General features: G+C 49.6%; 2 protein-coding genes across 6 annotated transcripts in view; one reads left to right on the forward strand and one right to left on the reverse strand.

The window, feature by feature from the left end:
* Positions 1 to 4,058, forward strand: part of B9D1 (B9 domain containing 1) — a 29,452-nt gene extending 25,394 nt beyond the window's left edge. The window contains exon 7 of the mRNA XM_030923453.1: positions 1,012 to 4,058. Within this exon, the coding sequence (XP_030779313.1) occupies positions 1,012 to 1,052 (41 nt within the window). The 3' untranslated portion in view covers positions 1,053 to 4,058. The remainder of the gene's footprint in view (positions 1 to 1,011) is intronic.
* EPN2 (epsin 2) overlaps positions 2,016 to 24,251 on the reverse strand; it is a 99,382-nt gene continuing 77,146 nt past the window's right edge. For all 5 annotated transcript variants that reach the window (XM_010361163.2, XM_010361165.2, XM_010361164.2 and 2 more), the window contains 4 exons: positions 9,851 to 10,027; positions 9,093 to 9,179; positions 6,690 to 6,905; positions 2,016 to 4,801 (listed from right to left, as the gene is read on the reverse strand). In XM_010361163.2, the coding sequence (XP_010359465.2) occupies positions 4,503 to 4,801; positions 6,690 to 6,905; positions 9,093 to 9,179; positions 9,851 to 10,027 (779 nt within the window). In that variant the 3' untranslated portion in view covers positions 2,016 to 4,502. The remainder of the gene's footprint in view (positions 4,802 to 6,689; positions 6,906 to 9,092; positions 9,180 to 9,850; positions 10,028 to 24,251) is intronic.

Below are 24,251 nucleotides of genomic sequence, written 5' to 3' on the forward strand. Positions count from 1 at the left end.
GTCTGGGGCTCATGGGGGCTACTGACAGAACACCTCCGTTCTCCCCCATGTCGCCTCTCCACGTGTTTGAACTTCTCATAGTACCACAGGTGGGCTGCCAGCAGAACGTGCCAGGACGTCAAGCTCCATGTGCAGGCATTTATCAAGCCCCTGCTGCCATCGTGCCACTGGCCCCATCTAGTCATATGGCCATGCCCGTCAGGTAAGGGAGACCACACTGGGAGACAAGGTCCATCGGGGGCCACCAAATAACACTCTGACCAAAATAATGCAGTTATTTGCACATGGAACTGATTAGAAGCACAAAGACTGTCACATTTTTGAGGGAACTGTGCCTCTGCAAGGCCCATGAGCCTGGACTGAAGCCTCTGGCTCACTCAAAACAGGTCCTGGCCCGGAACCATGCACCCACAGGCAGCAGGTGAGAAAGCTGAGCTTGGCCCAAGAGCTGCAGCCAAGGGAATACAAAAAAGGCCAGCTCTCCACCAGGGGGCAGAGCCCAGAGCAGGGCACCATTAGATCCTTTCCCTCCTCACCGCAAGGCGACCTCAGTCTGCTGCAGCTTCCAGCACTGTGGGGCCTCTCCCATTCTCTGCTCCTCCAAATGGAGTTGGACTGTGGGGACCGACCCCTGCCCTGCTTTGTTGTTATTGTTGGGGGAAGGGCACAGATCATTGGTCTTTCTAGTTTATGGGCTGTGTCTGCCTTGCTGGAGAAGGCTCTATACCCCACAGAGCCCAGGACACAGGACCTTATGGTCTGTTTGAGAAGAAGACTGAAATAACTCTCTGGGAGCCAGAGTCTGCTGTGACCCGGACTGGCAATGTTAACCAAGCCCATTTCCCCCACTCCTGCCCTCCGCCACAAAAGAAGCCTGCACTTGCCCATCCCCCCACATCTGGATGGGGGCCGAGGGCCTAATTCTGGCACTGGTGTGGGTGGCAGTGCGGCAATTCCAGGGCTGGCTGTAAGAAATCTATGCTTGGCCCTTGTCCATTTTTCCCTTCATAGCTACCTTCAGGGCTGTCTGTCAAAGCAGTGTCTCAACATGAAAGAGGCTTGAGTCCCTGACTTCTGTGAGAAACCCGTGGGAAGCCGCTGAGACCTGATGTGTTACTGCAGCGTAAACAAGAGCATCCCACACACCCTTCTCTCTCTCCTGTCCCCTGCACTGAACGGGCACCCCCTGCCACCAGCCCCTAGCCTCCTAGCTCTGAGTTTGTCCTTGGGTGGACACTGGGAGCCAGGCACTCACACAGAGAGCAGAGGGCTGCAGGGCAGTCCCAGGCCTCCCTCCAGGTTCGTCTCAGGGCCTCTCCAACCCTTCCCATCAGCGTCTCCCAGCCGCCTCTGCCTCGGCCTTGCCTCCTCCCATGACCGGAGCACCTCTTCCACCTCTGCTGCCTGGAGGTGCACGTGTCCTCCCGCCGCTACCCTCCTCTGGTCGGCGGCTCTGAGGCACAGGCCCTCTGTGTTGGTCAGCTGTTGCACAGCAAGCTACCTAAGAACCAGTGGCTCCAACAGGCCCCTCCTCTCAGGAATACACAGTTGGCTGGGCAGCTCCACGCAATCCCTCCCTCCGCTGCCCCGGCTGACAGGAGGTGGCTTCCCAGAGCAGCTTTTCTGCAGCATGGACACCAGAGGAGGCAGAGCACAGGAAGCCTCTGGGGACCCGGCACACTGTCACTTCCATCTCATCCAAAGCAGTCTCCACCAGTGACCAGGCCACATTAGGAGGGTGGACGCAGGAAGTGGGCAGTGGCTAGCACTTCCCCTACCACACCCGTGCAGGCCACCAGTCTCAGCACCTCACCAAGGGCAGGCCTCCCACCCCCTTTTCCTGAGGTTCAGGGGCAACCAAATGCCCAGCTCACACGGGTACTAGGACCAGGCTGGTGGCCTCATTGACTGCAGACCAAGCTCCACAGGAATCGGCTCCTTTATCTCCCACCCCCCTCCAGTGGAACAGGACTGATGAAGATGAGGTGGGAGAAGGACACAGCCAGAAACCGCACCATGGTACAAATGATAAATTATATTTATACAGTAAATAAGTATCAACAGTCAACACAAGTTCAAAACCAGCCACCGGCCTCTGGGACTGAGAAACAGCTGGGTGACTTCCTCCACCACAGTGCCCATCAGGAGGGAGCATGATGGCACAGGCGCCAACATGCATGGCAGTGGCCGGTGGCTTCATGATCAGTGCAGTGGGCAACAGGGACATGCACTCGGGATGGCCTGTGCCAGATGGGGTGGGGGCTGTCGTCTTGGGTCCTGGTGGCCCAGTGGCTGTCATGTTGGGGCCTCAAAGTCGTGTCATGAAGGGCTCTTCTGTTACAAAAGAATCACTGACCCCAAGTAGTCGAGTCTGGTCTACTGACCTGTAAGGCTGGCCCAGGCCCTGCACCATCTGAAGGAAAGCACCTTTCTGGGCAAGCATCCCGCCTACCATCCCACTGCACCTCCCCACCCACCCTTCCCCCAGCAGACGAGACCAGCCACCGGCTTACCCGAATGGCAGCAGGAGCCTAAGGCCCAGCCCCAGGCCTGCAGTTCTGGCAGAGGGTGGCTGGTCAGGAACTCTAGACATGGCTGCTGGGACTGGAGACGGCGGCCTCAGGAACAGCATGAGTGGGTGCAGTCCTCACTCACAGCCTGCATGTCCCAGCAGCCCGGAGACCATTTAAGATCTCTCCTGCGCTAGTGCGAAGGGTTAGATCTTCTGGAACCAGAGAGGGGCTGGCAGGTGGTCGGCTGCCCTTAAAGAGCTGGAGGTGAGAAATTCCCATAGTGGAAAAGGGGCCAGAAACGTCCACCAGGCAAGCTGCCCAGACACAGGATTGGTGGAATGTCCCTTCCCTGGGTAAAAGCAAGTTTTTTCTGGTCTTTAATGCATGACATAATACTTTTACAGTGGTGGGTGAGGTGAGGACAGCAGGAGTTTGGAAGAGGGAGGTAATATTAATGCATGTTTGTTAAAAATCTGTCCCGGGTGAATGACTTTTTCCTTCATCTCCAAAATATAAGATAATTATTTTTAGGTCTCCAATTTAAAAATAATGTCTGGAGTTAGCAGGTAGGTGGATCAGGGCCAGCCCTGGTCCCCTAGCCCCCCACTCCCGTCTTAGCCTAGGGACTATTGCCCAGGGACCCGTGGGCACAGAAGCACCCCCACCCCCATGCCCTCAGGACAACTGCCATTTCCACATTATCCCCATCTTTAGCCTGAGCGTGGATTAAGACAGAGGAGATCACAGACACACAAGGTTAAAGATGTTTCTTCCATTTCAGATTTCCATTGTAAACAGAAGTCCTTGTTAATCCCTGCATGCCTTTAATAAAAAAAAGGAATTAGTTGATAAAAATTGGTGAGTCACATTCATACATTAGATTTTTTTCTTTAACTTTCAGGATGTTGGTATATCAGTAAGAAAAATAGCCTCTCGCTCAGGATCTAGCCAATAAGGCTGAAAGTCAATCAGTTTAGTAATTCACCAAAAACAGGAGTTAATGAAAGGAAAAGGCAACTGGAGGCTAGGATTTTTTGTTGCTGTTGTAGTTTTTTTTTTTTTTTTTAAATAAACATCATCTATGTGTAATCAAATTCCCATATTTTCTTCCTATAAAGAATTTGCTTTAGTTTTTCAATAAGGCATTTTTTTTTGTCATCCAAACATCTCTTCCTTTTAAAATTTTCTTAGAGTTAAAACCATAAATAAGAGGATTTAAACCACTAAAATAACACGTGCCAATATCTTCATTCAGCCAGACCTGGTAAATTCTATCAAAACTAGACAGTTAAATAAGAACCACGTTATAAAAATATTAGCCAAAAAAAGACTATTAGATAATTTTGCAAACTCAAATATGAAACTGTACTAAACAAAATATGTGCAAAGGTACACAAGCATAGAGCCACGTTGGGGGTTATGCTCAGATTAGTTTTAAAGCTCGCTCTAGTGGATTTAATTCAAGAGTTGTCCACGGTGGTGGTGTTTACTTTGAACTCACACGAGTCAAAGAAAAATAAAATATGCACAACCACTTCCCCAAAAGGTCAGTGTCTTATGGAGCAGGTGCTTCATCGTGTCCACACCCAGGACTGCCTGGGGTGTCCCTAGGGCTGGGGGGTGGGGAGGACAAAGATGAGGCCACTGTCCCAAGTCCTGGGACAGGCAACGTCCTGGAGACCCTCTGGCTGAGGCTGGGGACAAGGGCAATACTGATGACTCCACCTCCTCATCCAAGGCCTCAGAGGGGCCCTGCCAGGACCTGAGTGCTTGGGAGGAGGTGGTAAGAGCAGGCCAGGCCAAGTGGGCCTGCCTTGGAAGGCGAGGGTCCGAGGGTTGGGGCTGTAAAGACAGCCCTTTCATCAGGAAGCTGGAGCTGAAAAGCCCTAATACCCCTAATCCCCAAACTCTTGGATCCCGTCCCACAGACGAGAGTCCCTGCTCGGCATCCTCCAGCACAGGTGCTTTGGGCGGGTCCCAAGCCAGGCACTAGAGGAGGAAAGGGTTGGTTGTGCCGGTGGCCTGGGCTGCAGATGGGGGGATACCCACACTGCCCACCATGTTCATCGTTGCAGGGCCCAGCGGGGTCAGAGAGGAACCAGTGGCCCCCAGAGCTGGGTGTGGGGCCGTGGAGGTCATCGAGGCCACAGCCATGGACTCCACTCCTGGGCCAGGCCCAAAGGATGTGCTGGTCCCCAGGACCGGGCTCCCCCGAAGCTGGTTCAGCGTCAGCGGCTGGGGCTGGTTCACCTGGAAGGGGTTAACAGGAGCCGAGGTGGCGGGTGCACCTGGGGAGACAGAAGAAGGGGCAGAGGCTGAGCCGTCAGGGTGTGGCCTTCTGAGCTCTCAGGTCAGGGACTGCATGCGGGTATTCTGGTCCCTGCTGTGCCCTCAGAACCCGTGACGGTGCCGGCCAAGTCCATGGCAGAGTCCATGGCAGCAAATATCTGCTGACTGCATGAATCTGCACTTTAAGAATGAGACTGAGGCTGTGAGAAGCCAAGTGATTTGTCCAGCGTTACAAAGCTGACCAAGGCCATGCCAGGAACACGGCCATCTCGGGGCACCCTGGCTCCTCTGCAGGGCTGGCACCCAGGACACCTTCACCAGCCATCAGCTGCCACGGCTCCCTCATTCTGTTTGCTGAGGGGGACATGGGACTGGCAGTGTGTGGCTCGTGTGGCAGTGCCCACAAAGCACCCAGGGACCCACATATGACATCGCGAAGGCTAGAAGTCCTGCATTCAAGAAGCTGATGCAGCCTTGTCTTTCCCAGTGTCTCCAGAATTTACCTCACACTAGAAAGGCTTTTCTTTGCAAAAGTGTGTGTGCTGCCGGCACCAACTCTTCCAGGCAGCCTGGCCCTACCCTGAGTGGCCTGGAGAATGGCCGTGTATGTCCAGCAGAGCTGCCCAAACCTCCTCCATCTTGGCTGCAGCCCCCAGGAACCACGACTGGTATGCAGCCAACAAAGCTGCCTCAGGCCTCCAGCCAGGTGCCTACCAAGAGCTGATGGACACAGATGACCACCAGAGCTCCTGCAGGGCCTTCAAGGGCTCTCTGGGCAGAAGAGGCATAAGGCCTCCTGGGGCAGACACAGACTCCTGGCTGGCTGAGGAGCCTGGAAGCTAATCTAGTTCTACCCGAGGAACCACCTCCTCTAGGGGCAGCCATGTCCTCACCCATCGTAGGACCTCAGGGTTGGCCAGGACCCAGGAACTCCACACACCTCACTTCTGTCCAAAGGTCCCCAACCTCAGCCTCTGTAAGTTCAGTGGTCATTCTCCTCTGCAAGGTACTGTCAGGGACGGTGGCCCAAGATCCTCAGATCCCTACATGGTGGGGCCAGTCAGGGGCTGAACACTTGAGGGTGACACATTCCTGCCCTGGGGGATGCCCAAGGCCTTGGGAAACATGTGAGGAAGGGGGCTGGGGGGACTTCCTAGAAGGGGGGTCATCTGAGCTGGGTGTCGAAGGAGGAGTAAGATGCTTTCATTGGGGAAGAGGAGGGAGGACATTCCAGGCAGGGGAAACTGAGTGTGTAACAGCCTGGGCTTAAGGAAGCGCTGTACAGGTTGAGGGGTGCCAAGGGGCTGGGTGTCACAAGGGTTTCATGCACACAGGGAGGGAGGAGGAGAGTGGGGCCAGGCCATAATGGCCCTGGATACCCAATTGAACAGCTGGGGGCTTGTCCAGCAGCCAACGTGGAGCCTTGAGGGCAGGGGGCAGACTCTGGCACCAGGAGTATAAGCGAGGGACCTGGAGGAAGGCTTGTACCCAAGGGCTAAGTTACATTTTTCCCAAGAGAGGTGTGCTACACATCAAACCCTGGCTCTTCCTCACCCCTAGCAGTCCACCCTACTTTACCTGTCTTAGAACTGACACTCCCTTGAGGGTCTCACAACCGGGGGGCACCAAGTCAGGGACAGCTTCTGCTTGGCAGTCTCAACTGAGAGGAAAGGAGCTATTTCCTACCCATACCCTCCCCACATAACTGACAACGGCTTCCACACCCCACCCCAGGTGGCCCTGGCGAGGGCATGTGTGCTAATGTAGAGTTTCCAGCTAGTCCCACCCCTTGCCTGTCACACAGTGGGAAGAGCCCCCGAGAGGCCTGCTGCACACCCATTCTCAAGCACAGCAGGCAGCTGGATGAAGCCTGGGATGACAGCCTACCTGGTGCCAGGAAAGGGTTGAGGGACTGAGCTGGTGGGGTGGGCCTGGTCACCAGTGAGTCCAGGTTCACCAGGGCTGCATTGGGGCCCAGGAAGGACTCAGGTGTTTTCCGGGCACTGCTGGGCTTGCTTGAGGCAACGGTCAGGGGTTGAGACTCAAAGGGGTCAGGGCTGGTAGTTCCATTGTTTTGGGATGGCAGAGAGGTCACACATTCGGCTGCAAGACAAGGACACATATGGCAGGGTGAGTGTGGCAGGGAGAGCCTAAGACTGTGTACTTAACACAAAACATGGCCTCCTGGAAACATGCCTGCCTGACAGTGCCACATGACGACACACAGCCAGTCATGGGCTGGGTTAGATAAATCAAGTGTCCACATAACCAAACACCTGAATGCAGGGACAGAAGAATACCTAATGATGAGCAAAGAAAGCTTATCAAAATACTAAGTGGGAAAAAAAGCAGGTTACAAAAGAGTGTGTACAGCTCATTCCTCCAGAATACCAAGATGTCATTTTGGGTTGGAGGCTAGGCATGAGCAATGTACTTTTTTTTTTTTTTTTTTTTTTAACATTTTCCATTTACTAAATTTTCCACAATAAACATGAACTTCTTGATAGTAAAAAGAAAGCAAATTGTTTTTTTTTTAAATTCAGCCCATAGAGCTGACAACAGGCCAGTAGGAAAGCAATTGTCATGACAGGATGCTTCATGGTACAGGAGTTCTTAACAACAGTCATTCTCTCACTCAGTAACCCCATTTCTAGGAATCTGGTCTAAGCAAATAATGTAAAATGTGAACAGGGTTGTAAGCACAAAGAGCTTCACAACAGCATCATTTACAGTAGATTAAAACTTGACATCAACCTAAAGTGTCCTCCCCCAAATTAATGAATTATTGCTGAGCCATACAAAGAGAGATTATATAGCAACAAAGTATTTTCAACAAATTTTAAAGTCAGGAGAAAATGTTTTCAATCTGTTATTCCATAAAAGTTGAGGCAAGGGGAAGGACAACTCTATCTGACAATGTGAACTGAGCAAAGAAGACTCAAAAACAAACAAACAAAACAAAAAACAACCAATAACGCCAGTGCACTCCAGCCTGGGCGATCAAGGCTCACTGCAGTCTCGATCTCCTGGGCTCAGGGGATCCTCCTGCCTTAGCCTCTTGAGTAGCTGGGACCACAGGCAGGTGCACACGACCACATCTGGCTAATTTTTTAATTTTTTTGTAGAGACGGGGGTCTCACTATGTTGCCTAGGCTAGTCTGAAACTCCTGGGCTCAAGCAATCCTCCCATGCTGGCCCTCCCAAAGTGCCAGGATTGCAGGTGTGAGCCACTGCACCAGCAGGGGATAAATGTTTCAAAAGCTGACATGTAACAATGGCCAAGCTGTCTTCTCACTGAGGCATGGAGTGGGAGGCAAGGACAAGTTAGGCTATACTTTGGCCTGCAGAGAAGACACATGGAATCTTATTAATGCAGCAAAGACCCAGAAAAGCAGCACATTCTCAAAGCTGCCTCCATCTCCCGGCGGGGAGCTCCTGAATTGAGAGGCGTTGGAGGAGGTCAAGGGGGTCAACTGAGGTCATGGGTGCCAGGTTGCTTGTACCTCACACCAGGGCCTAGCCAGGCTTGTGGCTACAGTTGGTAAAGAGGGCTAAAAAAGAAGGGAGAGAAGGAAGAGACTGGGAGAGAGGTGGTAGCGAAACTGGTGGGGGCAAGCAGCAAAAGCCGAGAGGAAAGAAAAAAGAGAGACGTTGCCATGCATGGCTGGGAGATGTGGCCCAGAGACAGACAGAGGCTGCCACACCCCAGGCCAAATAGGGTGTGAAGAATGCATCCCAGGCCTTCTCCCCCCAGCGTCCAGGCCCACCTTGGCCCACATGCCCCTTCCTTCTGCATTCACCTGATACCCTTCCATCCCAGGGGCACACAGGGAAGGAAAACAGGTCTGGAGACTGGACTGTGGGTCTGCTGGGCTGGAGCTGTCACCTGAGAGGTGACAACACAGGGCAGAGGCTGGCCCCACTGATGCCCAAAGGTTGCTGTCTGGGAAAAGGAGGCCCTCTGAGGAGTGGAAGTTAGCAGGAGGAAGGTGAATGGAAATGCTGGATCAGGCCGGACGTGAGGCTCACTGTGAGCTGGGGAGGCTGGGGCTGTGGTATCTGCACGAAGTCTTGGGGCTTCCTAACCTGGAGACACAGTCCTGGGGGACTCCACCTTGTGATTTTTAACTATTGATGTACGAATTCTTAGAATGAGAAGCTTCAGGCTCCCAAGATCAAAATACAAAGAACATGCAGAAAGTTGAAGGGTTTTGAAAACTATTATTTCTGCAATAACTGAGCTGGTCAAATGCACAGAGGATTACAGAAACCACCATCACCTGTACATACCTGTTCTTTTTGAAGTCCGAAGGTTGTCAAATTCAGAAAAGTCGTCTTTAATTGTACCATTCAGATTACTGAAGAGCTCAAAGGACCCTGGGTGGACATAGAGGCCAGTGACTGGGAGCACCTCACAGGACTTCGTGGCAACTCCACTGTCCAGTGCACACCCTCAGGATGGGCTGGCAACAGGGGCCTCTCCCCGCTTACCCTGCCTCATGGAGAATTCTGAGAGCCAAAGAGGCAAGACAGGATCGGGTCACCAGTGCGCTGGGAGGGAAGATAGGGAGCCCGGCCTCCCATGACAGGGTGTGGGATGCCCACCTGCTAGTGCTTCTACCACCCCCACCTCAAAAGGGAAAGGGGTGCTGGCAGTGGTGGAGGTGCATCAAGCTGGGTCTGGTTGCTTGGATGAGGGTCTGTAGGAAGGCACCAGGACTGCCCAGAGGCCAGCCTGCCCAGTCCCCCAGGGGTGAGGACAGGACCTACAGGCTGTGGGCCCAGGGCAGTCTCCTCTCTCAACACCCCATCAGAAGCCCCCTCAATTTGGAGCGAGGTACCAGTGCACAAAACCCGGGAACTCGCTCGCACTCACTCACTGTCACACTGGGGTGCCTGGGATCTGGGGATCAGGAACAAAGGTTAAGGGGGAGGAGGGGAGCAAATGCAAGCAAAGTAACAGGGCTGACGCCTAGGAGCCAGGAGCGGCTGCAGGGCCCAGGGGCTCTCAGAGGCCAGGCAGAAAGATGGGTGAGTGAGGGGCTCACCAGAGGCAGACACGGGCTTGGTGGTGGAGACTGCACCCCATGCGTCAGAAGCTGTTTTCCCGGCACTGGAGGCAGGCTGCTGTGAAGCTGCCCAGGGGTCCGAGTTCTTGGGGACAGACTGTGTGCTGGCTCCAGTGGGCACCCCCCATGGGTCAATAGAGGCAGCTGGCTTGGTACCTGTTGGAAGGCAAGGTCAGGTCTCAGAAATGCCTGCAGAGGGTCTGGGCAGCTGGGGTGAGGAGGGAAAAGGATACTGCCGGCCACACCAGGGTCTGTGCCCTGTGCCAGGAGAGACAGCCATCAAAAGGGTACTGTCCCATGCCAGCAAAGAGGGACACAGGTGGGGCCCAAGGCCAACAACCCTGGGAAGAGAGCATGCTAGGCCAGGATGTCCCAGGATAGCCACTCCCTGTTCTCCAGTACTGAGCAGAGGAAGCAGCTGAAAGAGGTCTTCTCTAAGCTCCCCACCATACAGGGGGCTTGCAAAGGGCTCCTGAGCTCAACCCCACTTCAATGGACTATCTGAAACAAACCTATCTCCCCACAGAATCCAGGCTCCCTCCCCAGACAAGGGACCCCAGGCAGCCCTCCCAGCTCAGCCCAGGCTCTCTAGAGGCACAGAGGCATCCTCTCCCCATGTGCTTTGAGTGGTTTCTGCTTTCTGACAGAAGCGTACATAAAATGGATGAGTCCTGTATAAAAAGGAATAAAACAAACAGCTACGTACTTACCACTCAACTTAAGCAATAAAACACTTTCAAACAGGGAGCGACAAAATCAATTTAGTGGGTCACAACTGGCTTTACAAAAAAGAACAGAGAAAAAAATTATTTAAAAAACCTACCAAAAAAAAAAAAGAACACACACACAAAAGAGACTCTAAAACATCTGAGGGCATCTAATGTTAAGTGTCAGTGCTGTGATGTGCATCTTTCATTTATGTGTAGATAGATTTGTGTATATATGAATACACATAAAATAAAACCCACATCCCCTTCCTTCTTGTGGAGCACAGCAAGTGTTCAGAGACCACTGCTGCCTCACAGGGACCAGAAAGTGCCTCCCCAATGACATTCCTACCCCAATCATTGTGAACTGTTAGGCTTTCTCTTGCTTTTCCTTCTAGTTTATCTTGTAGGAATACCTTTAGTTAGTTGTGCCTATTTTCTGAATACATACATACCACACGTGTATATTATGTATATGTATGTGTGTGTTTTCATTTATTTATCAGATAGGGTCTCACTCTGTCACCCAGGCCAGAGTGCAGTGGCACAATCACAGTTCACTGTGCCTCCATCTCACTGCGCCTCCACCTCCCATGCTCAAGTGATCCTCCCACCGCCGCCTCCCAAGTAGCTGGGTCTACAGGCATGTCACCACGCCCAGCAAATTTTTTTTCTAATTTTTGTCATGATGGGGTATCACTGTGTTGCCCAGTCTGGTCTCAAACTCCTGGGCTCAAGCGATCCTGCTGCCTCAGTCTTCCAAAATGCTAGGATTACAGGTGTGAGCCACCATGCCAGGTCCCTATTTTCCGAACTGTATATGAATAGAAGCATACTGTACACATTCCTTTGTGGCTGGCTTTGTTCACTCCACATTTTGAGAGTCATCTGTGTTGAGGTGGAGCTGGGATTTGTTTTGTTCCATTCTATGAAGAAAAAAGTCATGATTCCTCTGTTGAAGGATACTCATTTGGTTTTGCTGCTTGTTCTTGTTCACATGTATACACAAGTTGCTGGGTCATGGGTACCTCTGCCTTCACTGAGGAATGCTACAAGTATTTCCACATGGTGGCACAAGTTTATGTTCTGTCCAGCAGTGGGTACCAGTCTTGCTGCCCCAGTTGTTGTCTCATAACCTCTCTGATGCTTAGTATTAGCTTACTTTCCCACGTGTGCCAATCTGGTGGGCTGAAAAGTTATTTGATTGTGGTTTTGATTTGCATTTCTCTGTTCTTTAATGAGGCTGTGCATCTTTTCATTTACTCATGCGTCACTCATGATTCCTCTCCTATGAGGTGCCGATTTGAGTTTTTTACCGACTGTCCCTTATGGTTACTTTCTTCTTGACTCATCCCGGCAGCATGGACTAGAGTCCATCCACTCCTCATGTCATGGTATGCAGGGCCTCCTCTTGTCGTAAGTCAAGTCTTCGTGGGCTTATTACTGGGCTCCCTACATTTATTTATTTCCATCCTTGCACTTCTTTTTTTTTTTTTTGAGACAGAGTCTTGCTCTGTTGCCCAGGCTGGAGTGCAGTGGCGTGATCTCGGCTCACTGCAAGTTCTGCCTCCCAGGTTCACACCATTCTCCTGCCTCAGCCTCGGCCAACTTTGGTTTTTTAACTTGATGATTTTAAGATGACTACAGCAGAGCAGAGGGCCAAGAATAGCCAAAACAAGATTGTGATTTGCTGTATCAGATATCAAGAATTCTCATCAGTGTTTGTAAGGATAATTAAGAATGTGTAAGGGGCCAGGTGCAGTGGCTCATGTCTGTAATCCCAGCACTTTGGGAAGCCAAGGCGGGCGGATCCCAAGGTCAGGAGATCGAGACCATCCTGGAGAACACGGTGAAACCCCGTCTCTACTAAAAACACAAAAAAATTAGCTGGGCGTGGTGGCGGGCACCTATAGTCCCAGCTTCTAGGGAGGCTGAGGCAGGAGAATGGCGTGAACCCGGGAGGTGGCAGAGCTTACAGCGAGTAGAGATCGTGCCACTGCACTCCAGCCTGGGCGACAGAGCGAGACTCTGTCACACACACACACACACACACACACACAAAGTTAAGAAACAAGAAAAATTAAATATTTTTGGGATTTTGGCCAGAATTGCATTGCATCCCAGATCAATTTGGGGAGAAGCGTTATTAGAATAGCGAGTTTTCCAAACCAAGACCACATGGTATCTCTGCATTTACTTAAGTTTTAGTATCTTTTGGTGGAATTTAATCTTTTTAATTTTTACCCTTTATTTCCCATAGAGATTTGTACGACTTTTGTAAGATTTATTCCTAGGAACTAAGTATTATTCCTAGGAACTAGTATCTTTTAAACTTTTCATAATCTATTTTTATGCACAGAAACAACTGTATACTCATTTACACCCAACAATCTTGCTAAACTATTCTATGTACAATCCCATCACCTGCAAATGATGACTGTTTAGTGTCTTTCTATTCCTTTATACTTTTTCTTTTTCTTGTCTTACTGCACTGGCTAGGATCCCCAGTTACACCATCAAATAGAAGTGCTGGTAGTCGGTATCCTTGTCTTGCTCTTGATGTTACAGGATCAATTTTCAATATTTTACCATTAAGTTCAGTGTTAGTTATAGGCTTTCTTCCTTTCAGAAGCCCTTTATCAGGTTATGGAAGTTCCCTATTATTCCAAGTTTGCTAGAATTTGGAAATGAATGGCTAATGAATTTTATCAAATGGTCTCTGCCTCTTAAGATAACCAAATTTTTTGTTTTAATCCGTTCATGTGGTACATTTGTAAGTTTTCTAATGAGTTGGTTCTTGCAAACAAAGTTCTTCATAAGGTACTACAACTTTTAAAATATTTCCCTGGCTTGGGTTTTGTAATTGTTTCTTTCCTTAAGATTTCTGCATCTATACTCATAACCAGACTGGCCTGAAATGTTTGTTCTCACACTGCACTGCCCTTGTCTGGTGTTGCCGTTAGGCTTATGCTAGTCTTATACAATGAGTAGGAATATTCTCTATTTTCCTGTGCCCTAAAGGAGTTGTGTGAAGGTGGGATTGTTTCTTGAATGTTGTTACTATTTACCAGCAAAGCCCTCTGGATGGATTTGCAGAAGGGGAGGATTTTAAAATACTGACTCCATACCTTCCATGATTACAAATTTCTATTTATAGGTTTTCTTCAGTTAGTTTTGCTGTTTCCTTTTTAATTTTATCCATTTTATCTAAGGGTTTGGATTTTTAAGCACAGAGCTGATCAAAGAGCCAGCCTCTCGCCTGACATGAAATCCTGAGCGTGCTGCCAGTTACGCTGTTTCATTCCTAATGCTATTTGTGCCCTTTCTCTTTAAAAAATTGCTTGCCAGAAATTTGTCTATTACTCTTTTCAATTACTGACTTGTCTTTATGGATACTATTATGTATTTTATGTTCTTTTCATTAATTTCTATATCCTTATAATTTCCTTTTATGTCAATGTAATGCTATTCTAACCTCATTGTATCTTTCTTCTTTACTAATGTGAACATTTAAAGCTATAAATTTATTTTACTATTGCTTCAGTTGTCCCACAAATTCTTATGTAAAAATATATTACTGGCCAGGCGCAGTGGCTCACACCTGTAATCCCAGCACTTTGGGAGGCCGAGGCGGGTGGATCACCTAAGGTTGGGAGTTCCGAGAACAGCCTGATCAACATTGGGAAACCTCATCTCAACTAAAAATACAAAATTAGCTGGGTGTGGTGGCGCATGCCTGTAATCCCAGCTACTCAGGAACCTGAGGCAGGAGAATTGCTTAAACCCAGGAGACAGAGGTTGCGGTGAGCCAAGATAGCACCATCGCACTCCAGCCTGGGCAACAAGAGCAAAACTCCGTCTCTAAAATAAAATATATATGTGTGTGTGTGTGTGTGTGTATATAATATATATTTAATTTGGTTTTTTTTTTTTTTTTTTTGAGACGGAGTCTCGCTCTGTGGCCCGGGCTGGAGTGCAGTGGCCGGTTCTCAGCTCACTGCAAGCTCCGCCTCCCGGGTTCACGCCATTCTCCTGCCTCAGCCTCCCAGTAGCTGGGACCACAGGCGCCCGCCACCTCACCCGGCTAGTTTTTTGTATTTTTTAGTAGAGACGGGGTTTCACCGTGTTAGCCAGGATGGTCTTGATCTCCTGACCTCGTGATCCGCCCGTCTCGGCCTCCCAAAGTGCTGGGATTACAGGCTTGAGCCACCGCGCCCGGCCTAATTTGGTTTTAAATATATCTGATTTTCATAATTTTTTCTGTGACTCAATAATTTAGAAGTGTTCTTAAAATTTTAGATGTATGAAGTTTTTCTACTTATCCTTTTGTTAACTGATTTTTTACTGTGATCAGAAATTCTGTTATATGTGATACCAATTTTTTGAAATTTGTTGAGACTAGCTTTTCTGTCTAGGACATCATCAATTTTTTCCAGTATTCTGCATGTGACTACAAAGGATGTGTATTCTCCAATTGCTAGGAACAACAAATTCACAAGCTTGTGGCCTATGCTGCTCAAATTTTCTTATATCCTTATTACTTCTGAAATGTTCCCCCACATTATTTCCCATTTCCGACGCTCTTCATTCTGTCCTGAAGATCTGAGTTTCCATCCGGTTTTCTCTCCTATCAGCCTGAAGAACTTCTTTTAGCATTTCTGTGGTACAGATGTGCTGGCAACGATTTCTCTTAGTGTTTTATTACCAGATGTCATCCTTTCGCCTTTATTCTTCAAGAACACCTTCACTGAATACATAATTCTGGGGGTTGGCAGTTTTTGTTGCTATTGTTGTTTGCAAACTTAAAATCTCTTAAAATCTCTTTTTTTTGTTGTTTTTTTTTTTCCTTTTTGTGGAGAACGGGGTCTCGCTGTATTACCCAGGCAGGTCTTGAACTCCTGGGCTCAAGCTATCCTCCCGCCTCTGCCTCCCTGAGAGCTGGGATTACAGGCGTGAGCCACCACACCCGGCAAAATCTCTTTTTTAAAAAAATTATCAATTCTTGGAAGAAAGATGATTTTGCTAGCAATGGCTTTCCAGGTTGACTGTTTTTCTTGTAGCACACTGACGACTCTATGCCACTCAGACATCTACTGTTGCTGTCAAGAAGTTAGCTATCCATTTAGTTGCCATTTTTTTGTAATGAATGGCCTGTTCTCTGTAGGTTTATTTAAGGTATTTTCTTCCTCTGTCGTTCTGCAGTTTCCTGATGATATGTCTTGGTGGGGATTTCTTTGATTTATCTTGCTTAGGATTCACCAGGCTTCCTGGATCTGAGAAGTAGCATCTTTCCAAAATTCTTGAAAATCCTCATTCATTTTTCAAATATTAGCTCTTCTGGAACTCCAAACAGATACATGTTAGATATCCTCACTCTGCTCTCATGTTTACCCCCAGCCACACTGATTCCCAACTGCTTCCCAAATGCCTGGCACCTTCTGGGCCTCTCCGGCCCTCGTATTTTCTCTTCCTGCCTTCTCTGACTCCTCTGGAATCCTCCCCTTGACTTTCTTTTAGATCATTTATCATACAGCACCATAATTATTATTTAACTACAAGTCTCTCATGGACTGTAAACTCCCTGGGGTGAGGGCTACCTTCAGCCCTGGCATCAGACATGAGGGTGGCACCCAGCAAGCTTTTGACAGCCTGGCTGAGATCTGAGGCTTACAGAAAGGCAGCAGCAGGTGTCAGCGATGTGTTAATCTCAGAAGACTAGGGAATGCTCCCCTGAGCCTCCGAGACAACTAGTCTCTCTCCTCATTCCCACTCTCATTCCTATAAACGCTTCTCTTAAAAGCCCCAGCTCTACTGCTCAAGGATGGACAGGTGAAGAGGAGACTCCTTGGCTTTCAAAAAGATGAACCAACTGCTAGCCATTCTACATGTAGCTTCATGCCTTCTAGTCTCTGAAATGCTGAATAGTCTTAGGAAGGGACTATGAAGCCATACCAGTCACTATCTTTTTCTTTTTTCTTTTCTTTTTTTTTTTTTAGAGACAGGTTATTGCTCTGTCACCCAGGCTAGAGTGCAGTAGTGCAATCACAGCTCACTGCAGCTTCAACCTCCTAGGCTCAAGTGATCCTCCCACTTCAGCCTTCCAAGTAGCTGGGACCACAGGCACACACCACCATGCTTGGCTGATTTTTTATTTTTTGTAAAGATGGGGTCTCCCTATGTTGCCCAGGCTGGTCTTACAGGCATGAGCCACTGCACCCGGCCCACCAGCCACTATCTTGGTGGCCTTTTTCACTTTTGGCCAGGATCAGCTACTGGCTAGCTGTAGCAACACAGGGAAGGAGAGGAGAGTGCTGCCTTCACTCCTTCCCAAGCTTGCCCCGGCGACAGGGGCCATGCCAGGCCAAAGCAGACGTCAATCTGCAAGCTTCATTCCCAACATCCCATGGACACTAGTGCCTTTCGTTTCCTTGTGGCCTGTCCACTCCTGTTTGGACTTAGGGCTTCTCCTGCTGCTGCCCCAGAACCCACAACCTTCTAGAGGCTCCAGAAATAACTGTTTCTATCCAGAAGCTCCTTCTGACACTTCACTCCTCGTCTTTCAGCATCTCATGCAGATCGCCCTCCTCCGGGACTGAAGCTGCCCTTGCTTGCCAGGTCCACCTCTGCTCGACATGGGGAAGGGGCTATCAGGAAGCTGAACCTGCTCCCTGCTGGAATCACACTGTAGAGAGAAGCCCTCACTCTAACCCCCTGCAACAGGACACCTTGTGGGTCCTCAGCTCTCTGTCCCAGCTGGAGGTAAGTGGTACGGTGGAAACGATGAATCAGGGAGAGAGCTGATTGCAAGCTCAAGAGCTGTGGCGTGACTTCAGGACTGCCATGACACAACATAGAGGACACGGGAGGCCTGAGGCTCGGTGCGAGGCTGATTCAGGCCCCTGTGGAGCCTGGGGGAGTCAACATCCCTTCCTCACTGCCTATGCTCAGCAGCCCAGCTGTGCCTGGAGGACACAGACTGGAGCCTCGCTTCCCCTGCAGCCCTGACCGTGCATCGTCTCCCCTTCACACTATCCCACTCCCCAGCTACTATCCCTTCCCACTTGCCTCTGTCAGGGGACATGCCACAGTTACTTCCAGACCCCACTCTTGCTTTCTCCTGCAAGGATGCCCTGGTTCTCCTTGGAAGAATTCTCCCTTCACCCACTTCCAGTCAGTCTTGAAAGGGACAGAGCAACGGAGAAGGGTTCTCACTGGTTAAAGTCAATCTGCAAAGTGTCCCCAACTCCAATCCCCCATCCCCAAATCCCAGAAATGGTATTGGAGCTACAGAGAAATCTGCTCTCTATCCCCCAGGCTGTATTAACCGGGACTATGAGGTGGGCACCCGAGGCAGCCACTGTACTTGCCAGAGCAAAGGCTTGAGCTTCTGAGGTGAACAGCAGAGCAAAGGGGGTCTGAGTCTTGGTGGTCACCTCCTAGCCACTGGGTCAAGCTGAGGGCATCCTGACCAAACTGGCTCCCCTGACACACTGTGTGGGGGGCACTTGCTGGGAAGGCCCGGCCCCCACCCTGCAGCCTCCATGCCAGCCTGCCATGCAGTTCCCACTCTAAACCAGCTCAAAACCCTTCTCAGGGCATTCATGCCACTTGTGTGCATGTAAGACTGCATCTATCCCCCTTGCCAAAGCATGTGCTCCATGAGAACACGGGCTGGGTCTGCTTTGCTCCCTGTCCCTGAGAACCAAGCCTGACACACGGAGGGTGCGCTCCACCACTAACTAGGGATTGAAGAGAGGTCACAAGGATCAAGGGAACCACAGGACCTCAGGCTGGCAGGGACTTTGCAGTTTATCTGCATTTCTGCACACTGGAGTTCAGTGACCACTTCTAACAGGTTCTGGATAAATGTCCACTTCAGGGGCTCAGAAACACAACCAGATTAGAGTGGCCCATAATCTCCATCCTGATGATCTAAGACATGGAGATCTCAAGTGTCTTAGACTGAGTGGTATTCAGGCACTCTGGGCCAGGGGGCACCAGACTAGTGGTTCTCAACCATGGCTCTTCTTGAGAAGCTCTTAGGGATTTTAGTAAAATACTGATGCTGTCCTTTTCATACACACAGATTCTGGGGTGGGCCCAAGCATTTGGGTTTTTAGAAGCTCCTGAGATGACTCAAATGGGCAGCCAGGATGCATAAGAAACACTGAGCTCTGGGTGCACCCAGACCTCTCACCAAGCCCTCCCCACAAGTGAGGCCCCATCTGAGGGCCCAGCTCAGACTCACAGGCCTGAGTGGGCACATGGGTGGTGGAGACAAGCTCTGGCCTCCCACAGTCACCTTGTTCTATCCAAACAACATTTGGTCAGCAGTCCCCAGGCCTGGCCCCAGGATGGTCCCTCCGAGATAAACAGACAGCCACTACAGCCAGTATGCAGGTCACAGGCAGCCATCAATGGCGAGAGACAGGGTAAAAGGCAGGCCTGAGGAGAGGGTGACCACATCCCCGAGTAGGGATGTCTGAGCCATGATTTCAAAAATACGTAAGAGTTTGCCAGGCAGACAATGAGACACAATATAAAGATTAGGCATTTAAGGGAATCCAGGATGCCTGAGCCCCTACAGAGGCCCTCACCAGAGAGGAGTCTCTGAGCTCTGCTCCGAGCCCCAAGTCCCTCAGGCTTTGCCTTTCTGACTTCAGCCGCTGCACACCCAGGCTGCCTACAAAAGTAGAATCTGTCCCCAGGCACGGTGGCTCACGCCTGTAATCTCAACACTTGGGGAGGCTGAGACGGGTGGATCACAAGGTCAGGAGTTCGAGACCAGCCTGGCCAATATGGTGAAACCCTGTCTCTACTAAAAATACAAAAGAATTAGCTGGGCATAGTGGTACACGCCCGTAATCTCAGCTACTCGGGAGGCTGAGGCTGAGGCAGGAGAATCGCTTGAACCTGGGAGGCAGAGGTTGCAGTGAGCCAAGACTGCACCACTGCACTCCAGCCTGGGTGACAGAACGAGACTCCGTCTCAAAAAAAAAAATTTTTTTTTTAAAGTAGAATCTGTCCTTCCATCTAGACGTACTCTCAGACAGTGAGGTTCTAGACACCGTTTAAACTAATAGGTTTATATCTTTAAGAGTTAACACAAGGCATTTTAGCATTTCTGGAAAAACTTTTTTTTTTTTTTTTTTTTTTTGAGACAGGGTCTCACTGTTGCCCAGGCTGGAATGCAGTGGCGTGGTCTTGGCTCACTGTAACCTCTGCCTCCCGGGTTCAGGTGATTCTCATGCCTCAGTCTCCCAAGTAGCTGGGATTACAGGCATGCACCACCCCACCTGGCAAATTTTTTGTATTTTTAGTAGAGACAGGGTTTCAGCACATTGGCCAAGGTCTCAAACTCTTGGCCTCATTTCTGCCAAACCTGGCCTCCTAAAGTGCTGTGATTACAGGCGTGAGTCACCATGCCCGGCCAACATTTCTGGAAGAATTCTTTCTACTGTGAGCTCTGCAACATGTGCAATGTCTCCACTGCATGGGTTCTGAAGCACTCTCCATGAGCCAGCAGCACGCTGACCCACCATCCAGGACTCACGGACCAGGCTTCCACGTGAGAACCACACACTCCAGTGGAATGCCACCTGAAACTATTCCAGAGACTCTTCTGACACCTCCAGTTAGCTCTTATGGGCCCTGCTTCCCCTTTAGAATCTGCTATTAAAATAACAAACAAAAGCACTGCTAAGAATCTTAAAACTCAGCAACTGTATCATGCCCAATGTTGAAACTAACAAGTTTTGGCTGAGAAAGACTCTTTTTTCTCTTTTTTTTTTTTTGAGACAGAATCTTGCTCTGTCGCCCAGGCAGGAGTGCAATGGCACGATCTCAGCTCACCGCAATCTCCACTTCCCAGGTTCAAGCGATTCTCCTGCCTCAGCCTCCCAAGTAGCTGGGATTACAAGTGCGTACCACCACACCCAGCTAATTTTTGTATTTTTAGTAGAGATGGGGTTTCACCATGTTGGTCGAGGATGGTCTTTATCTCTTGACCTCATGATCCACCCGCCTCAGCCTCCCAAAATACTGGGATTGCGGGCGTGAGCCACCGTGCCCAGTCAAGAACCTCTTACTCTTATAGCCTGCATAGACAAAGTTGGTCACAGCTCAGATAGCTTTGAACACAGAGTCAAGTATATGCTTGGATCAAACCCTGACCACCTCCAAATCATCCAAGTAATCATGGACAAGCTGTTTGGCGCGGGTGGGCTCTGTGCAGCTTGCATTCTGCAAGTGACACTGGGGACCCATGTGTGTACAGGACACCACAAACTGCTGGGCTAAATTCAGACTATACAAATGGGCAAAGCCTCCCAGACACATACACAGTCCCATGGCCAGTGTGACCTTCTTTGCTGTGTGCAGGGGAGTCGTGGAAGGCCACACACTGTGGCACCTTGCTGTCTTCAAATGTGACTTGGAGACAAAGTCACAAAGTCATCAGCGTTCCCTGAGGGCCAGCTGTGCCCTCAGGGAACGCTTGCTGGCTCGGGGAGGCGCTGGACATGCTCCTCCTCTATGAATGGATAGTAGATCCGCTGCAAGGCTTCTCTCTGTGCTCTCCCTCTCCACGTCCTTGGCAGGGTCCAGGCCATGCCACATACCCAATCAATACATGCTTGTTGAAAGCTCAAGTGAATGAGAGGAAACGAAGATGGAACCAAGGTTTGAAAGATCAAGCGGTTTCCGGCCTCTTCCTCTGTGGGGCCCATTCACAGGGAGCCTGTGTCCCAGTCGCCTCCCACCCGCCAGCCTGGCTCATCCCGAGCCTCACAGATGCATATTCATGTGCACAGGGAGGCAGTCACAACTGGAGGGTCACAGAAGAACTGAGCTGTGCAGAGGTCACCAACAAGCCAGCAGCACCACCTGCTGCTGCCAGGGCGGAAGACAGTCTCTGTCCCAGCCCAGGCAGTGGGCGGGAGTGCAGAGAGAGGGCTCCAGCCAGCCAAGGTCTTCTGAATCAGCAGGCTGTGAGCCCTCCTCAGACCAGGTGGCTGCTTTGTGGGTCTGGAAGAGAGGAGGAAGTGCCCCACTGACCTGGCAGGCTCCAATCTCCCTCCTTTCAGCCCTGAACATTTCCTCCCAAGACCACTTGGCCAAGCTGCTCCTAGTGCTGCTTGGAAAAAATTGGTAATGATGGGGTTCACTACAAATGGTGGCTTTCAAAACAGTGTTTCTTTCATCCAGAGGGCACAGCTAACAGTGTTATGGGAAGGGACTCCAATCTTTCTAATTTATGAATGTGTCTCAGGATGGAGGGGTGACCCTGAAAATGTGCACTATTGGATTTAACTAGATGCTAAACAATAAATCCGATACCACACTCTTGCTCTGAGGCTGGCTATGCTGATGGAATGTGGAAGCAGAGGGTGTGCTAACATGCTTCAGTGAATGCAGGAGCTAGCAGAGGGCCATTCTCCTGCAGAGCTGGTCAACATTACCACTGAGAATTACAAGAATCTCAGAATTAAAATAAATCACTGTGATTTTAATGTATTTTTCTACTGAAAGCAGAGTGCTAGAACTGCAAAAACACCCCTATGAACATCACTAGGCTGCTTAGTAAATGACGGTACAGCGTGGTACTGTTTAGAATTCCTAATGATGCCTAAAAATGCTCATGACACTACAAATTGAAATATACACATACACACACACATAATTATATACACAATATACCTTCAACTAAGTAAAAACATAATGCCCATAAAAAAGACAGGAAGCAGACAAGCTAACATTTTAAGAGTGGCTCTCTCTCCATATTGCAATTTGTGGTGACTTTTCCAGGACATGCCAGGGCCACAGAAGGGCCTCGCAGCAGTCCAGGATGGTATGACAAGTACACGACATGGTGCCATAAGCACTGAGCCTGCCCCAAAACTACTAACAATGTCTCTGGGCTTTAGTGGCCTGTCTCCTCCCCAAGTCACTGGTAATAATGCCAAGTGCATCAGAACCAAGAAGGTCCTAGGTTGGGCAAGTGGCAAGAGATGGCAAACTGGCAGTCAACAAGCCACATGTGCCCATCCTCAGATAGCTTTTAATTAGCTCCAACCATATTCTTAATTTTTAAAATTCACAGCCAACATTTAAACACTAATAGATTTCAAAAATCCAGGTTTCTATCTGTTCTTTAAAAAAACTGGATTCATAAGAGCCAAAATGTGGAAACAGCCCAAATATCCATCAACTGCTGAATGGTTAAACAAAGTGTTATATATCCATGCAATGGAATATTACTTATCCACAGAAAGTCATGAAGGACTGACACATGGTGTAACATCGATGAACCTTGAAAACATGATGCTAAACGAAATAAGCCAGGCACAAAAGCCCAACATAGCGCATGACTCCATTTCTACGAAATGTCCAGAGAGGCGAATCCCCGGAGATAGAAAGCACATCAGTGGTTGCCAGGGGCTGGGTATGCGGTTTCTTTCTGGGGTGATGGAAATGTTCTGGAATTAAACATCTGATGGTGGCTGCACAACATTGTGAATGTGCTGAAAACCAGTCAAGTGTCCACTTTAAAATGGTTGAAATAGGCCAGGCGTGGTGCCTCATGCCTGTAATCCCAGCACTTTGGGAGACCGAGGCAGGCGGATCACTTAAGGTCAGGAGTTTGAGACCAGTTCGGCCAACATGGTGAAACCATGTCTCTACTAAAAATTTAAAAACTAGCCAGGTGTGGTGGTGGGCGCCTGTAATCCCAGCTACTCAGGAGGATGAGGCAGGAGAATTGCTTGAACCTGGGAGGCGAAGGTTGCAATGAGCTAAGATTGTGCCACTGCACTCCAGCCTGGGCGACAGTGAGACTGTCTCAAAAAAGAAAAACAAAAGGTTGAAATGGTGAATTTTATCTCAAGTTCTTAAAATTTGGGAGGGCAGATTCACGTGGGCAGCATTCCTAGGTGAAGCAGCAGCCCACCAGGCCCACCAAGCTGCCCCCATTCATTAGGGAAGACTCCCCCGCTCACACTCCCCGGACTCCTGTACCGAGTCTCACCCCAGGGTGCTCTCAACACCGTATTGCTATTACACTGTGTTCCTAGAGGGTCAGGTCAGGTCCTTGGCTCAGCCCAGGACACTTGGGTCCAGGGCATAGCCCTGTCCACCAGCCAAAAGAAGGGCTGGGCATAACTTGGTCATTTAAAGATATTTCGAGATTTTTGTCTCTCCTGACTGGGAAAAAACTTACCCCTGGTAAACAAGTCAAACAATATAAAAAGGTAAAGTGTGAAAACTAAGCCTCCTTCCCACCACTCTGATCCCCAATCCCCTCCCCAGAATTTAACTCTATCAAACCCACCTGGCTCCTGGTGTGACAATTTTCTTTACAGGGCACTAAGATAACTATCCAACAGTTTAATGAACTGTCTTTCCTGAAAACATCCTAACCATAACTTCCAGTGGCCATCACTTCACAGACTAATCATTCTTCAGATTTAAAAATAAAGCCAAAGCCACTGTCTGAAAGGGTCTGCCAGCCCTGGGGCACCACAGTCCCCATGTGTGGTGGTAAAACCTTACCACAGGCTCCCTGGGGGTACCACACACAGGTGACAAACCCTGTGAACCAACCTCTTGAGCTGCCCTGGAACTGGCCTTCAGTGAATGAACGCTGTGGGCAATTTTACCTGGGGCTTTTCCCAAGG

This window comes from Rhinopithecus roxellana, chromosome 19 (assembly GCF_007565055.1).
Source record: "Rhinopithecus roxellana isolate Shanxi Qingling chromosome 19, ASM756505v1, whole genome shotgun sequence".
NCBI lineage: Eukaryota > Metazoa > Chordata > Mammalia > Primates > Cercopithecidae > Rhinopithecus > Rhinopithecus roxellana.